We start from the raw sequence: 15,753 nt of genomic DNA, 5'->3' as shown, positions 1-15,753 counted from the left end.
CGCGGCCTCCCGGCGTTGCCAGAGTGGCGGCCCCCGCAACCGGGCCCCTAAAAACCCCAAAACCCCGCCCGACCCCCCCCCCCAGGCGAGCCACACACCTTGAAATCGAAATCGGCCTCGGTGAAGTTCTTGTGCAGAGCCGGGGAGAGGTACTGCGCCGTGGTGACGATGATGCTGAAAGAAGCGGGGGAAAGAACACGTCAATGTCACACGCCGCAGGGACAGATGGGAAGGCGGGCCTGCCCACAGTCCTCCAGCCAGCGGGGTTAATTGGGGTCACCTGGAGGGGATGAAGGCTCAGAGCGCTTTTTGGCAGGGCCTGTGCCCTGAAGACAGAGAACAGGTGATGTGCTTAACACATGGGTACACAGCAAAATTATCAGCGCTATATACGCTCAGACAGAATACATTATACTGATTGAGTACATATGATCCATAATATCAGGGGACATGTAAATAGAACAGGTGAAGTTATTATTCCTTAAAGGAGCAGTTTCACTGGGAGGAAATACAGCCGGGATAAAGTGAAGCTCTGCATGTTCAGCCGCAGTGACATCACAACAGTGCGACAGATGACACTGTCTGACTGGATGATGCTCACCAGTTCAGCTTAACAATGTAAACAATAATGAGATTGGATTGGCCTTTGGCCCTTGAATCAAACTTGATGTGTTATTGTTTTATGTCTTCCTTATACTCAGAGCAGGAGCTGACGTGTGTGTGTGTGTGTGTGAATGACATTTAACACTTCTCTTCTAACACCTGTGAAAGCTTGTTAAATAGGCAGGGCTGTCAAAAGTGTGTGCGTGTGTGTGTGTATGTATCTGTGTGTGTGTGTGAATGTGTGTGTGTGTGTGTGCATGTGTGTGTGTGTGTGAGTGCTCTCATGAATGCTTGTAAAATAATCTTTTTCATTTCATACATTTTTCTGTGACAGACTTTATTTTGAGAGGAAAGAGGATCTATCAAAACACAATTTACAGGATTCTCATCTCTACGCTACTCCAAGTCATACCCCCTGACCTTGTTTTACCTTTGTTTATCCAGCTCAACAAATATCTCTGACGGTAAGAGGCTTAGAATAACCAGCAGGGCGCTGACAGAAAGATAATTTTATAACGAGCTGAAATCCCAGCAGGCGAAGCAGACAGTGTTTCTGCTTCGATGACTGTAACCTGGGCCCTTCCACCCAGAGCCGCGCTCAACGCCCCCACATCGTGGGCTCGGGTTCGACACACGGCAGGATCGACTGCTACAGCGCGCCGCGCGACGCTACGCTACGCTAGCGGATCAGCCTGGTGCTACGAGACCCATTCCGGATTACAGCGGAACACTCCGAAACCCGCAGAGCCTTATAAGGAGGTCACGAGGAACCCTTCTGCAAGCTACGAGGACATGGGACCTGGTTCCCAAAAAAAAAGGACAGAAATCTCCCCCCGCGCCCTGTGCCTCAGTGTAAACGTCCTGGACAGAACGTTCCGGACAGCACGGTGGTGCGTGCGGCCTTACTTGCTGGTGAGGAGCCGCATCATGTTCCAGTCTCGGGGAAAGATGCTCAGCTTCATCAGGTTGCGGAACACACAGAAGATCTTGAGCAGGAACTCCTGGGGGAGGGGCGCACAGACGCAAGGAATGAGGCCACCATCTCAGTTCCTATAAAACATCTCTGCCTGCAGTGTGCAGTCAGGCCTATTTCAGCTGTACATCTGATATCTAAATCGCATGGCGGTGGGTTAGGCAAGCTCCCCCTTTACTGTAAAGCACTTTACTGACTTATAAAGGTTCCATATCAGTGGTCTCCAACCCTGGTCCTGGAGAGCTACAGGGTCTGCTGGTTTTTGTTTTCACCTTAAATTCAGCACCCAACACCAGGTGAGTTGAGTTAACTGTGTAATCAACTGCTCTAATTGATTCATGAAGCGCAGAGTCACTATGAAAACCAGCAGACCCTGTAGCTCTCCAGGACCAGGGTTGGAGAACACTGGTCTATATAAATACAAACTACTACTATTATTATTATTATTATTATTATTATTATTATTATTATTATTAATGAATCCCTTTTGGGGTGCGAAATCATTTGATAGTTTCTTGCTGTCACCACAACTGCAACTACAGCCATGATGATCAGAGTAAATGTTCTCTCTCCAGAACATCCGAAAGAGAAGTTGCCATCTGTGAAAAGTTGCCATTAGTTTCCTGCAACCTGATTGGCTCTGCCATGTTTTAGCCAGTGTGACGTCATAGTTAAGTGCTCCAACTGGAGCCCCCTAGACAAGATCGTGAATAGTCAGAAGGTCTTCATTAGCTTGGCGGGCATTGGTCTTGCATCAGAGCCTCGATTGTGTCAGGCTCATTGCACCATAAGGATGCATCTTCTTTATAAAGCAACAAGAAACACATATATATATATATAACAACTGATTTAATATGTTTTCTGCTCAGGTGATAGATTTGCAAGAAGAACGTTTTTTTTTAACAGTTCTTCTTGCTGAGGTCTTGTTTCTGGCGGCCATATTGTTTCTCCAGATGGTTCAGCCTAATCAGCATCTCACCTTCAGCTCCTCTTTGCTCTGGAAGTTGTCCAGAAGGTGCTGGAAGTGGATGTCTGACATCTGGCGCAGCAGAGACAGGAGGCAAGACACGTACTCTCCCTGCCAATGAGAAGCCACACGAGACACACGTCGGCCAATCAAACTGACTGACATGCCACACAACGACCAATCATTACAATGTAAACGGGGAGAGAGGGGGACAGCCATAGGGGTGCGATGGGGTGGAATGGGGGTGGGATGGGCTGAAATGGAAGAAAATTATGCTTTATCAAATAAAGTAAATAAAAGATACTGTTCTTTAGATAATTACATCACATGGACCTAAGCAGAGATTAGCCAGAGAGGTTCTGATTAACCACACCTATAGCAGTATCATCATAGTCTTATTTAAATTATTCACTCACACACTCATACCTATGGGCAATTTAGAGCCTCCAATTAGCCTAGCTGCATGTCTTTGGACTGTGGGAGGAAACCGGAGTCCCCAGAGGAAACCCACGTGGACACGGGGAGAACATGCAAACTCCTCACCGAAAGGCCCAGGCCAGATAACCCAGGGCCCTCTCGCTGTGAGGAGACAGTGCTACCCACTGCACCACCGTGCCCCTCCGCTTAGCTAAGCTAATATGCTATTAATACCCTGTGAAGTCAGGAGTGCCTGTTTTTCATTTTTGGTGCAGACCAGGGATTTTTAGGGGTTTTCATTCTGGCCCCAGGAGATCCTCTGCGGTACAGCCGATCCCTTGATGAACTAAGGTCAGGGAAAGTTCTTTGCGTGTTTTTTTTCCCCCGTAAAAATATTATTCTGTAAAAGCGCAGATTCGACTCGCTGCCATTTGCTTCGTCGCTGAACGCTTAATTTCCCACCAATGGCTTCGTTTGAGCGACCAGGTGTTCACGCCTTTCGCAATTACTGTAGGACACCGCCTGTCAGACCATAAAATAATTACAGAATATAATCTCCTTCTGAAGCAACCGCTTGACATGCAGCTCGTTACGTTAAAGGGAAACCGATTAGCCGATCAGACTAATTAAAGGACCTGAACTCAAAGATCTGGAACATCGATGCTCCACAGTGGCGATCGCTATTTCTAACCTAACACGACCCTTACAGTGCATGTCATCCCTCAACGGACAGTCGAAGAGTCTCATTAAGACCAGCGAACACCTCTTTCCTATTTAGGGGCCGCGGCTGTAGTGGGAAAAGCAGAGACATGGGGGTCCCCTCAGGACGTGGTTTGTGAAACCCTCGCCTGGACTATTAAAATGTTAATGTGACAGCATAATTAGTCAACTGCAAGTAAACAGGAAACACTTTAGCAGTGAAATCAAGGAAATTAATCGCAAACAATATGTTACAGCAAAGGGAACATAAACGTTTATTTCAACCAAGCTACTCACAACCAACCCGATCAGAAAAAGGGTGTGAATTCTGCACAGAACTGATTCCGTCATTCAACAGCATGTCACCCTATGCAGCTTTTCCTGAGTGCACGTGACATCATTGCGTTAGCCCTACATCCCAAACTCAACACCCACTGCTCATTTCCTTGCTCTTATCATGAATATAACAGTATTATACATAAAAAATAATATTTTAGTAGTTATACATAAGAGAAAGGTGAAATGTGCTTGGTATTTACAACGAAACACTTCCATGCTCCGAATTCAAATGCAAAATGCCTAAAACAATAACAGCAAGATAAACGACAGAGATACATCTTTTGAAATACCCCTCGATTCTGTACAAAGCCCGCACACATGTGGAGAGACCAGATATATGTGTCTCTCAAGCCCAATCCAGCATGAGCCCTGTTTGTACTGAGTGCCTAAGACAGCAGCAATATACTGAGCTATTGTACACATGCAAATGCCAAGTCACAGAGAACCAAAAGAAAGGATTTACAAGTAACACTACTGGAACTACACGCCAAAAAATACTGCCATATTTTACTGTCATAAATTGTCCCAAATAGCCAAGACAGAATATTACAGCTTATGACTATGCTATAACAGCGTAACAAATGTCATAACAATGTCAAAATGAATGCAGAAAATTTATTTTACAGGTCAGATTAAAAAGCATTGTTGTGTACATTTAGCCAGGGCTATGACAATTGTCATAGCTGTTGTCAACATTGTGGTTATAACAGGTGTTATGACATGCTTATAACAGCATTATGCAGCCTTTATAACATATAGTCCAGGTGCTACCACATATCAGCCCAGGATTGTCATGTTTAGCAAGCAGAAGGGAGTGGCAGTGAGTTGGGAAGCTTGATGGGAAGTCAGGGGTCAGGGGTGAGAGGTCGAGTGTGAGAGGGTGGGGGCGGGGCCACGCTGGGGTGAGAAGATGAGTATGACAGGGAGGGGCGGGGACATACTGTGATGAGAGGATGAGTACGACAGGAAGGGGGGGGGGTGGGGTCATGCTGGGGTGGAGTGGGGGTGTAGTAACAGTGAGGGGGCATGATGGGGTGGAGTGGGGGCTGTAGTAACAGTGAGGGGGGCCATGCTGGGGTGGAGTGGGGGCTGTAGTAACAGTGAGGGGGGGCCATGCTGGGGTGGAGTTGGGGTGTAGTGACAGTGGGGGGGCATGCTGGGGTGAGAGGTCGGGTATGACGGGGTGGGGGCATGCTGGGGTGGAGTGGGGGTGTAGTAACAGTGAGGGGGGGGGCATGCTGGGGTGAGAGGTCGAGTATGACGGGGGTGGGGGCATGCTGGGGTGAGAGGTCGGGTATGACGGGGTGAGGGGCATGCTGGGTGGAGTGGGGGCTGTAGTAACAGTGAGGGGGGGCATGCTGGGGTGGAGTGGGGGGTGTAGTGACAGTGGGGGGGGGCATGCTGGGGTGAGAGGTCAGGTATGACCGGGGGGGGGGCATGCTGGGGTGGAGGGGGGCTGTAGTAACAGTGAGGGGGGGGGGCATGCTGGGGTGGAGTGGGGGCTGTAGTAACAGTGAGGGGGGGCCATGCTGGGGTGGAGTGGGGGGTGTAGTGACAGTGGGGGGGGGGGCATGCTGGGGTGAGAGGTCGGGTATGACGGGGGTGGGGGGCATGCTGGGGTGGAGTGGGGGCTGTAGTAACAGTGAGGGGGGCATGCTGGGGTGGAGTGGGGGCTGTAGTGATGGGCTGGGCGGGGTGGGGGGGGCAGGGGGGTAAAAACAGATTGTTAGTTACTAACGGTGATCTCAGCTGTGCACTGTGGGCAGCGCTGGCCCCTTACCGCCTCCTGAGGCTGCGACTTGCTCATGATGGCCAGCAGGGTCTGGAGCAGCACGTCCAGCAGGCTCTCCACCATCATCTCCACCTCCTCCTGCACCGAGGTCTCCTGGGGGGGGGGGGGGGGGGGAGGAGACAATGAGACAGAGAGAGAGGGAGGAAAAAGGGAGATGTTTAGGCTTTGGCCATCGTATGTCAGGCTAAAAGTTAGGTGAATTTTCATGAACCACACACCTGAGTTCATGCTTATACCTACTGATGTGTAACATCTAACACATCCTCAAATATTAAAAGATAAGATAACAGAACTGACATGACGCAACAAAAACAACTAAAATTCAAAATAGAAGCAGAATGAAAGTATTTAAAAAATCAGGACACACACACACACACACACACACATGCGTACACACACACACACACACACTCGCACACACACACACACGCTCGCTCGCACACACACACACGCTCGCTCACACACACACACACACACACACTCGCACACACACACACACACACACACACACACACTCGCACACACACACACTTGCACACACGCACACACACACACACACACTCGCACACACACACACACACACACTCGCACACACACACACACTCACACACACTCCAACTGTAACAGGATTAGCAGGAATAGCTCTTTGAACAGAGCATGTACCCTTTTTCTCCATGCTTTCCCTGGACCCAGCGGGCTTTGCCAATCCAGAACAAACTGCCTGTGAAAGCCTGTCAGGTTTGTCCCCTCCCTGTTGCCGTACAGGCGATGACTTCCTGATTACCCACTGGTTCCGCTGCCTGACAGCACAGCGTAGCGCCATCAGGCTCAGATCAGACTGTGACATTCTCCTAGAGAGAAGCAGGGCAGGCACACGCCTCCCAGGTAGATAAAACGATACTTCACTTTCTGGAGTTTCACTTTCTATAAAATTGTTTTTTAACTGGTACCCAACGTGGGGCTGAGCACGTCCATTTCCCCACCCTAATTTTGAAGGTCCAATTCTGGTTCACATGTGAACCCCACTGCTGATTCAGGAGAGTGTAGACATCTGCACCTCTTCTTTAAAACCCGTGGTGTCACCAGCTGCTTCTTTTCACACCACAGCCCATAGCTAAGCGCGTATAGAGTGGAGTCGGAGGAAGACCTTTCACATGCAGCTTTCACATGCAGTCCACGGCTGCCCGATCGACCAATGAGGGGGTCACTGAAGAGTGATGACACGCGGAGCCCTAAACAACTGAACCCAGACTCTGGGCGACAACTGTGTGCTGTCCCATGGAGCTACCGCCATGGTCTGGAATTGATTTGTGTCCTGCCAAAATGCAGGAATTTAATTCAGCTACATTATCAATGTCCACTCATGCCACATGAATTTTTTTCCTCAAATATATTTCATTTTTGCCTAATTTTTCCTGCATTTAAAAGAAAAACTATATTGTTAATATAATTATGAGAGTATATTAACAATGTAGTTTTAGATATCAGACAATCAATGCAACCCAGAAAGGTACTAACATGCCAGACAAACACACTACTAATACTTCCTGTTTCTGTCTACAGTGAAATTAGCCCAGTTACTGCTCAACTATGGTAAAACAAATAATGGTGGCCAGCCAGGTTCTAACTTCTAACATGCATTCACCTTACTCAATAGCAATAGCACACTAAGCCAACCGCCAATCAACCATCCAGCTCACTGGCTTTAAATGTGAGTTTATGAACTCGCTAGCAAGCTGTCAGACCTTAATTGTGGGTAAATTCTATAAAATGAATCTCTTGTAAGCATTGCTGCACAAGCTGCTTCAGAGTGACTTGGAATTCATTGTATTGCTTTAGATCGAGAACCTCGGAATGCTCCTTCACTGTGAAGCTGGACGGTCATCAGAAGCTTTCGTATGCATGCAAATCACTATCATTGCACATACACACTGTCTGAGCCAATGAAGGCATACACTAAATCAGAAAATATCAGAAAACCACAAAAAGTGAATCACTATGAATCAAGTGTGTGTGCGCGTGTGTGTATAAGGTGTGTGTGTGTGTGTGTGTGTGTGTGTATAAGGTGTATATGTGTGTGTGTATAAGGTGTATGTGTGTGTGTGTGTGTGTATAAGGTGTATAAGGTGTATGTGTGTGTGTGTGTGAGTGTGTGTGTGTGTATAAGGTGTATATGTGTGTGTGTGTGTGTGTGTGTGTGTGTGTATAAGGTGTATGTGTGTGTGTGTGTGTGTGTGTATAAGGTGTATAAGGTGTGTGTGTGTGTGTGTATACGGTGTATATGTGTGTGTGTGTGTGTGTATAAGGTGTATATGTGTGTGTGTGTGTGTGTATAAGGTGTGTGTGTGTGTGTGTGTGTGTATGTGTGTGTGTGTATAAGGTGTGTGGGTGTGTGTGTGTGTGTGTGTATAAGGTGTGTGTGTGAGTGTGTGTGTGTGTGTTACTGTGTGTGTGTGTGTGTGCGGGTACCAGAGAGCTGCTCTTGATGATGGAGAAGATACTGCTGAGGATCCCAGAGCAGATGAGCAGCTCCTTCTGCTGCCGCAGGTGCAGGTGGATGTGATGCAGGACCACCGGGAGCAGGATCCGCCGGGACTCTGAGAGAGGGAGGGAGGGAGGGGAGGCAGGGAGGGAGAGAGGGAGGAGGGGGAGGCAGGGAGGGAGAGAGGAAGAGAGGAGGAGGCAGAGGGAGGGAGGAGAGAGAGGGAGGGGGAGAGAGAGGGAGAAGGAGGGGTGAAGAGAGAGAGAGGGAGGGGGGAGGTAAGGAGGGAGAGAGAGGGGGAAGAGAGAGAGAGGGAGGGGGGGAGAGAGGGGGGTGAGGGAGGGAGGGAGGGGGAGGCAGGGAGGGAGAGAGGGAGGAGGCGGAGGAGGGAGGAGAGAGAGGGAGGGAAGGAGGGAGAGTGGGAGGGGGAGAGAGAGGAGAAGGAGGGGGGAAGAGAGAGAGGGAGGGGGGAGGGGGAGGCAAGGAGGGAGAGGGAGGGGGGAAGAGAGATAGAGAGGGAGGGGGAATAGAGAGAGGGAGGGAGAGAGAGAAAGGGACAGGACCGGAGGGGTGGAGGGAGAGAGAGAGGGGTGGAAAGAGGGAAGGAAGAAAGTAGGCAGAAAAAACGCATGTGAGAGAGTGAAAGAGAAGATGCATGAGAGGACACCAGACTGAAAAACAAGAGAATCCCCAGGCAAAGCAGTCTCTCTCCCCCTCCTCCTCCCCCTCCCTAACTAACTAACGCATTTCTGTGGGATACCTGGGAAGGAGAAGAGCCGGCTGTCCACCGTGCGGGCGATGGACTGCAGCTTCACCACGTCCATGGACTGGCCGATGTGCACCGTGCTGGGCATGCTCCCCAAGGTGCCCCGCACGAACTCCGCCACCTCCTGCACCGTGAACATCTGCAGCAGCTCGTCGAAGATGGCGGGGAAGGAGCTCAGCAGCGCCGCCTGTGGCCAGAGCAGGAGACAGCACAGGGACGGTGGAACCACGGCTCTCACGCACGCGACTCACCCGACCGGGGTGGGGGGGGGGGGGGCTCCACGCTCCGCTCGGGAGCGCTCCGGGGGTGGGGGGGGGATTGTGGGGGGATTTTGGGGGGGGGGGTGGGTTGTGGTGGGGCTTAGGGGGGTGCAGGAGGACTGCTGGGCCTGGAGGCGTCACACAGAAACCGGAGGGAGAGACCGCGGCAGCCGTCGCCGCTTCTGATTGGACGATTATCTATGCCAATGCTTCTGATTGGCCAATTATCCAGCAAATTAATGGAGTCAATTTCTTTCAGTCCAGTCAATTAAGGAAATTAACTGAAATTCAGGTCATGAATTTAAAAATGGTCACAATGTTCTATGAGGATTAATGAATTCATTTCAGTGTATTTCCTGAATTGACAGAATTGAGCTGGGACTCATTGACCCCAGTCCTTAAACTGTTGGGTACTGAAAGGTTTCTGTGAGTACTGAGATTTAAAAAATACATTTTGGACAATTTATTTGAAGTTTTTTTGTTCCTATTCCTCCCAAAGGTTTGTTTTTAGCACAGAAAGGCCCTTTCAGCTGCGGTTGTTCAGTTTTCCCCCGTCCAATCGCGTCTCTGTCGCCCCCGGAGACGGACGGGACGCCGGCGGCCCAGCAGCCCGGTGATTGGTCCATTCCTGGCGCAGTGATGACCCGTCTCCGAGCACGGCATCGCCGAGGATGCAGTGAGCTTTCAGGGGGATGACACGCGGACAGACATGACACGTGGTTAAAGAAATTAAGAGATTACAAAAAAACAAAACAAAACCCAAGAAAAGAACTGTGAGGATTCAGCTCCGGCTGGCTGGTGGGCAGGCTGATTGGTTGGTTGGTTGTTGCTTTGGAAACGCAGGGGGGTCGGGGGGAGGGGTGGTGCTGGTGCTTTGATGGCGGGAAGAGCTCGGCAGGGGGCGCCCCTTGCGGTACTGGGTGTGCACCTCAAGGGGGCGCTGTTACTTACTGAGAGAGGAGAAGGCCGCGGAGCATGGGAGCTCCAGGGCGGCACACAGCTGACCGCACCACTGGGCTGTCCGGCCGAAGGCGGGGCGCTCTGGGGCACAGTGGCGGGGGAGGGGGCAGCGAAGGGGGGGACAGGAGGAGTCAGGAAATAAATAAATAAATAAGGGGTCACAGGTCAAAGGTCGAAGGGGAAAACAAACAAAACAAGATTAAAGCAACTGAAGACATAAGTTAAGTGAAAAAAAAATATATTGAGAAATGAAAGTGCTGACAGTGGCAGAAATAGCGGTTTGTTGTCCAGAGAAAATGCTTCATTTGGGGTGGGGGGGTGGGGGGGGTTGGCGGGAGGGGGGATATGAGACAGGCGATTACTGCCTGGAACATTCTGGTAGCTTCTGGTACGAAAACATGCTGATGAGACGTCTTGGAGAGTGGAAATAAAATAAATAGATAGATAAAATAAAAAGGTCCGGTGGGCATTTTAATTCTGGGAGATACCTGGGTTTGGACAGGTTAAGGGGCCCAGGCAAGAACAAAATAAACAAGAGCATGAAAAATTAATTAAGGACGACACACAGAAAGCAAAAGCCAAGCAAAACAGGAGCTCTTATTAAAGGAAAGGAAGTGTAGCCGAAATCTGCTCAAATGCCTCTCTCTCGCGCTTTACTGCGGAGCGACTGCAGCCCTGCTCTGCGAAGCCGGGCTTTACTGCGGAGCGACTGCGCAGCCCTGCTCTGCGAAGCCGGGCTTTACTGAGGAGCGACTGCGCAGCCCTGCTCTGCGAAGCGGCTACTGAGAGCGCTGGGCTGCTCTGCGAGCGGCTACTGCAGCACCTGCTCTGCGAAGCCGGGCTTTACTGAGGAGCGACTGCAGCCCTGCCCTGCGAAGCCGGGCTTTACTGAGGAGCTCGGGTCAGCCCAGGATTTCCCTCACGCATGTTTTATTAAAGGAGAGCAGGCAGTCCATCCCCCTTATGTCCTCTCCGTTACTTTATTCAGACAGGAGGAAAGCAGAGAGAGAGATACCATGGGGGAGGAATCGAACCCGTGACCTCACGGAGGGATTCGTGTACGGGTTCCGAATCAGTTTCCCTCTCTCCCTCCTCTTTATGGCTAACAGGATCAGCTGAAATATCCCAAAGGAGGCTGAATGGACCGGGACGCTCAGCTGGAGCGGATGCTGACTCCGGACTGAAACACTGAGGTCGGAATCACGAACGAGAGCCGCTGGATGCGATGGGAGAACAGAGCTTCTGTGAGCCAGACAGCCGACAGGAAGTCCTGACCGAGAATCAGTGCTCATGAAGTGGTGCAAGCAAAGGACAGATTATGTGATTGAAATAAAAAACGTATTGATTTATTACAAATAAGCTTGATTTGGATTGTACAAATGATAGGCACATATAATCTCTATAATAATAATAATAATAATAAACAAATAAATAAATAAAAAACATTTGTACATCATCCATGTTATTTGTAACTCAAGGTGTTTCAGATACCCCCAGCTAGATATTTTGTCTTTCTATGGTCCGGAATGTTGTAAAAATGTTCCGGGGACTCATTTGTACTTTATGATCGAGGCGTTATCAAGAGCAGGACGACAGATCAAGAACAGCAACATCCTCCAGAGCAGGTAACATCCTCTGGGGGGTTACAGCTACCTGTGCGGTGGGGGCTTATTTTAGGACAAAACTGTCCGCAGGGAGATTCCAGACACCCTGCTGGTGTGTCCTTCTCCTGGCCTGGGAGCGACAGAAGGAGAGCCCCAGGTCTGTCCCGACCCGTGGAGCCCCCCCCCCCAACCCAAGCCTCAAAATCCCCCCCACGTCCCCAAGTCCCCAAGTCCCCAAGCAGCACTGTGTTAATGGCACGTGATGCAATCATCCACAGAGAGACGGGGACAGCAGGGGACTCTGGGACGCCGAGCAGGAAGGGTGAGCATAAGTTTAACTAGCAGACACCATTCACAACGGGTCAGTAAGCTATCGGACTGCGTTGAGTAACGGTGGCTCCTGCGCTCGGTGTCTGGCTGAGGAGCAGCGGCCCTGTCTGCTGAAGGTTTCACCCTACAACACAAAGGCTTGCATTTACTGAACACGAGTCCTTATCTTTGGCTTAAAAGTAAACTCAAGAATTGCGTTTTCTTCCCAAACTCAGTTTGGCAAGTTCATTTCAGTGGTCACTGCCAAACTTTGTGAAGTAAATTATAAAGTATTATTAAGTTAGAAATCCAGCTTTTGATCGTTGTTCAAAGTTAAGGACACAGCCCTCCAGACACCAGAACTATTAGTGATGACACATCAATGGCTGTTTGAATTGAGCGTTTTCAATTTCTACAAGCATCTAAAGCAGAGCTGGCCAATCCTGTTCCTGGAGTTCTACTGTTTAGTAGGTTTTCAGTCCAACCCTAACCAAGCACACCTCAGTCAACAGCTAGCGAGCTCATTGAGCTGCTAATTAGTAAAATCAGGTGAGCCAAATTATGGTTGAAATGAAAAGTACAGGATGATCTACAGGAGCAAGGTTGGGCAGCCCTGCTCTAGCTGTTGAATGGGGTGTGCTTTGTTAGGGTTGGAGTGAAAACCTACAGGTTGGTAGATCTCCAGGAACAGGGTTTGGCAGCCCTGCTCTAGCTGCTGAATGAGGTGTGCTTTGTTAAGGTTGGAGTGAAAACCTACAGGTTGGTAGATCTCCAGGAACAGGGTTTGGCAGTCCTGATCTACAGAGTTAAACTGGTCTTGAAGACGCATCTGCTGATCCCCAAGAATTTGACCCAGGTCTGCCCACGCCCACGGTCACACCCACGCCCAGGGTCACGCCCATGCCCAGGGCCACGCCCACGCCCAGGGTCACGCCCATGCCCACACCCAGGGTCACGCCCATGCCCACGGCCACACCCAGGGTCATGCCCACTCCCACGCCCATGCCCAGGGTCACGCCCACTCCCACGCCCACACCCAGGGTCATGCCCACTCCCACGCCCACACCCAGGGTCATGCCCACTCCCACGCCCATGCCCAGGGTCATGCCCACTCCCACGCCCATGCCCAGGGTCACACCCATTCCCAGGGTCACACCCATACCCAGGGTCACACCCATGCCCACGGCCATGCCCTCGACTGCGCCTCTTACCTGTGTGAATATGAGCGTCTCGGAGCTGCGGCTGTCCAGGCTCAGGACGAAGCGGATGGACTGGAAGAGCTCGTGGATGCTGGAGCGGAACTGGTCCTCCTCCATCCCACAGGTGGCCCGCGAGTACAGGATCCGCGACTGCACAATGAACTTGAAGAGGTACTCCAGTGCCTGCACAAAAACCCAGAGCACCCATTTCACCTGAGACCCAAAACCAGAACACCCATTTCACCTCAGACCCAAAACCAGAGCACCCATTTCACCTCAGACCCAAAACCAGAGCACCCATTTCACCTCAGACCCAAAACCAGAACACCCATTTCACCTCAGACCCAAAACCAGAGCACCCACTTCACCTCAGACCCAAAACCAGAGCACCCATTTCACCTCAGACCCAAAACCAGAGCACCCATTTCACCTCAGACCCAAAACCAAGGCACCCATTTCACCTGAGACCCAGCCCAGAACCACATCCAGAGTGTAGGGCCTAACAAGACCAGAAGTGCAGAAACCGTGCTGGCTTAACATTACACAGTCCACATCAAAACAACAGCTATCGCTTTAGGCGACTGATCCAAGACCAGCTACGACTTTGGCTGAGAAATAGTATCTGTTTTCAGCCTCATCTGACTCTGGAAAGCAAGGTCTGGAATGTCAATCTCAGAGACTGCAGAAGCGGCCAGGAAACGTTCTACAACATGGCTGTTCACAACTATCAAAATCCCATGTGAGGAAGTTCGCCCGATTGGCTGATGACCTTTAGGGGTGAAATGACCCTATGTACGGTCTCTACAGCAGTGATGCCCACCCTTTCTTTGGGACCCTAACCCTAATCCCAACCCTACAATCTCTTGGGACCAACCTTAATCTCTCGACCTAACAATCCTCCTCTGGGACTCTAACCTTAATCCTCTCTCTGGGACCCTAACCCTAACCCTAACCCTCTCTCTGGGACCCTAACCTTAATCCTCTCTCTGGGACCCTAATGCTAACCCTCTCCCTGGGACCTACCCTAACCTTCTCTCTGGGACCCTAACCTTAACCCTCTCTCTGGGACCCTAACCCTAACCCTAACCCTCTCTCTGGGACCCTAACCCTAACCCTCTCTCTGGGACCCTAACCCTAACCCTCTCTCTGGGACTCTAACCCTCTCTCTGGGACAGCTGCAGGTTGTGCATATTTCCAGTGTAGCTCCACACTGATCAGTTACAGCAGCTGATTACGCAGTCACCTGGTTTCTTGGCTCTGATTTGCTTTCAGGTTTTAGGGCCAAATAGTGAATACCGAGAGTGGATATCACTGCTGTGCAGCCACAAACACCGACCTGCCGTCCAGTGACGCTGCTGGGCTTGGCGTTAGAATTACACAGCGTCGCACGGTAGATTGAGCCACTACTGGCCTTAAAAACACATCACTATACTAAACAGGCTCAGTCATTTCTGTTTTAATAGCCACTAAAAATAATCCTGGCAGAATGGATAAAGGGTGGTTGTGACCTTGCACTCCAGACAATGTGTACAGTTCCTCAAAAGCTGCCAGTTTCAAACTCTTTAGCTTCATGGCTTTGACATTTCTGGTGCCAAATATTTTATCATCTTGGCTTCTTGAATTGAGAATGATGTTGAATCTCATACCCTCAGCGTAGCTCCTCATGAGTTTGCCAAGACTCTTTAGACCCACCAGATAATTCCGTTCTGTAGTCTGAAGATTTAAAGTGCCATCTCCCTACCGTTGAAGGCAAACCATTTCAACTTCACCTCCTGGAACTTAGCTGCTCTATATTTATTACAACACTGTGACAATCTGAACAATAATGAGTGAACAACTGCAGCTATAAATCAACACCGGAAATTTAGCAGGAACCTTTCAGCAGAGAGAATGAACGCAATGTCAAGCTGTGCGTCTCAAGAATCTGCAGCTTTACCACTGTGGCCTATAGCCCCTCCCACTTCCTGTTCTTGTACCCAGTGGTCATGCACACTCTGCTACCATGCAGAATGTTTAGCATTAGCCTTATTTATCACCTTCATAGCTCTCATCCAGCTCTATGTAAAATGCATGGCTAATAATTCAACAACTAATAAAGTTCTTTCAAAATCCAATGTGGATGAATCAAAATGCTGCATTGTAACATTTAAATTAATGGGTTTTTTTAGCCTTTTCCCAGAATTCATTTTCCGTTTTAAGTTTCCGCCATGATGCAGCCTGAAAGCGCCAAATTTAAAATCTGGCTTAAAAAACCCATTTTGTACGCTTGCATTCAACTATGTAACTATTTTACCTCTCATCGTACTGTTAAATCAATTTAAATGTCTATACTCTGTTCCATTTCTTTATCTATGCTTTTATTGCGTAAAGCGTTTAGTGCACC

The 15,753-nt window shown here is 49.8% G+C and overlaps 1 protein-coding gene across 11 annotated transcripts in view; it reads right to left on the bottom strand.

Moving 5' to 3' along the window:
- Positions 1-15,753, bottom strand: part of dock3 (dedicator of cytokinesis 3) — a 332,206-nt gene that overhangs the window by 41,536 nt on the left and 274,917 nt on the right. For 5 of the 11 annotated variants that reach the window (XM_064305961.1, XM_064305962.1, XM_064305969.1 and 2 more), the window contains 8 exons: positions 13,383-13,553; positions 10,250-10,339; positions 9,033-9,225; positions 8,260-8,387; positions 5,737-5,883; positions 2,556-2,654; positions 1,510-1,604; positions 99-174 (listed from right to left, as the gene is read on the bottom strand). In XM_064305961.1, the coding sequence (XP_064162031.1) occupies positions 99-174; positions 1,510-1,604; positions 2,556-2,654; positions 5,737-5,883; positions 8,260-8,387; positions 9,033-9,225; positions 10,250-10,339; positions 13,383-13,553 (999 nt within the window). The remainder of the gene's footprint in view (positions 1-98; positions 175-1,509; positions 1,605-2,555; positions 2,655-5,736; positions 5,884-8,259; positions 8,388-9,032; positions 9,226-10,249; positions 10,340-13,382; positions 13,554-15,753) is intronic. The other 6 variants (XM_064305964.1, XM_064305966.1, XM_064305967.1 and 3 more) reach the window with 2 other exon arrangements.

Source organism: Anguilla rostrata, chromosome 13, assembly GCF_018555375.3.
Source record: "Anguilla rostrata isolate EN2019 chromosome 13, ASM1855537v3, whole genome shotgun sequence".
NCBI classification, from domain to species: domain Eukaryota; kingdom Metazoa; phylum Chordata; class Actinopteri; order Anguilliformes; family Anguillidae; genus Anguilla; species Anguilla rostrata.
Note: the sequence above shows the minus strand (reverse complement) of the source record. Positions and strands in the feature narration are given on the sequence as shown.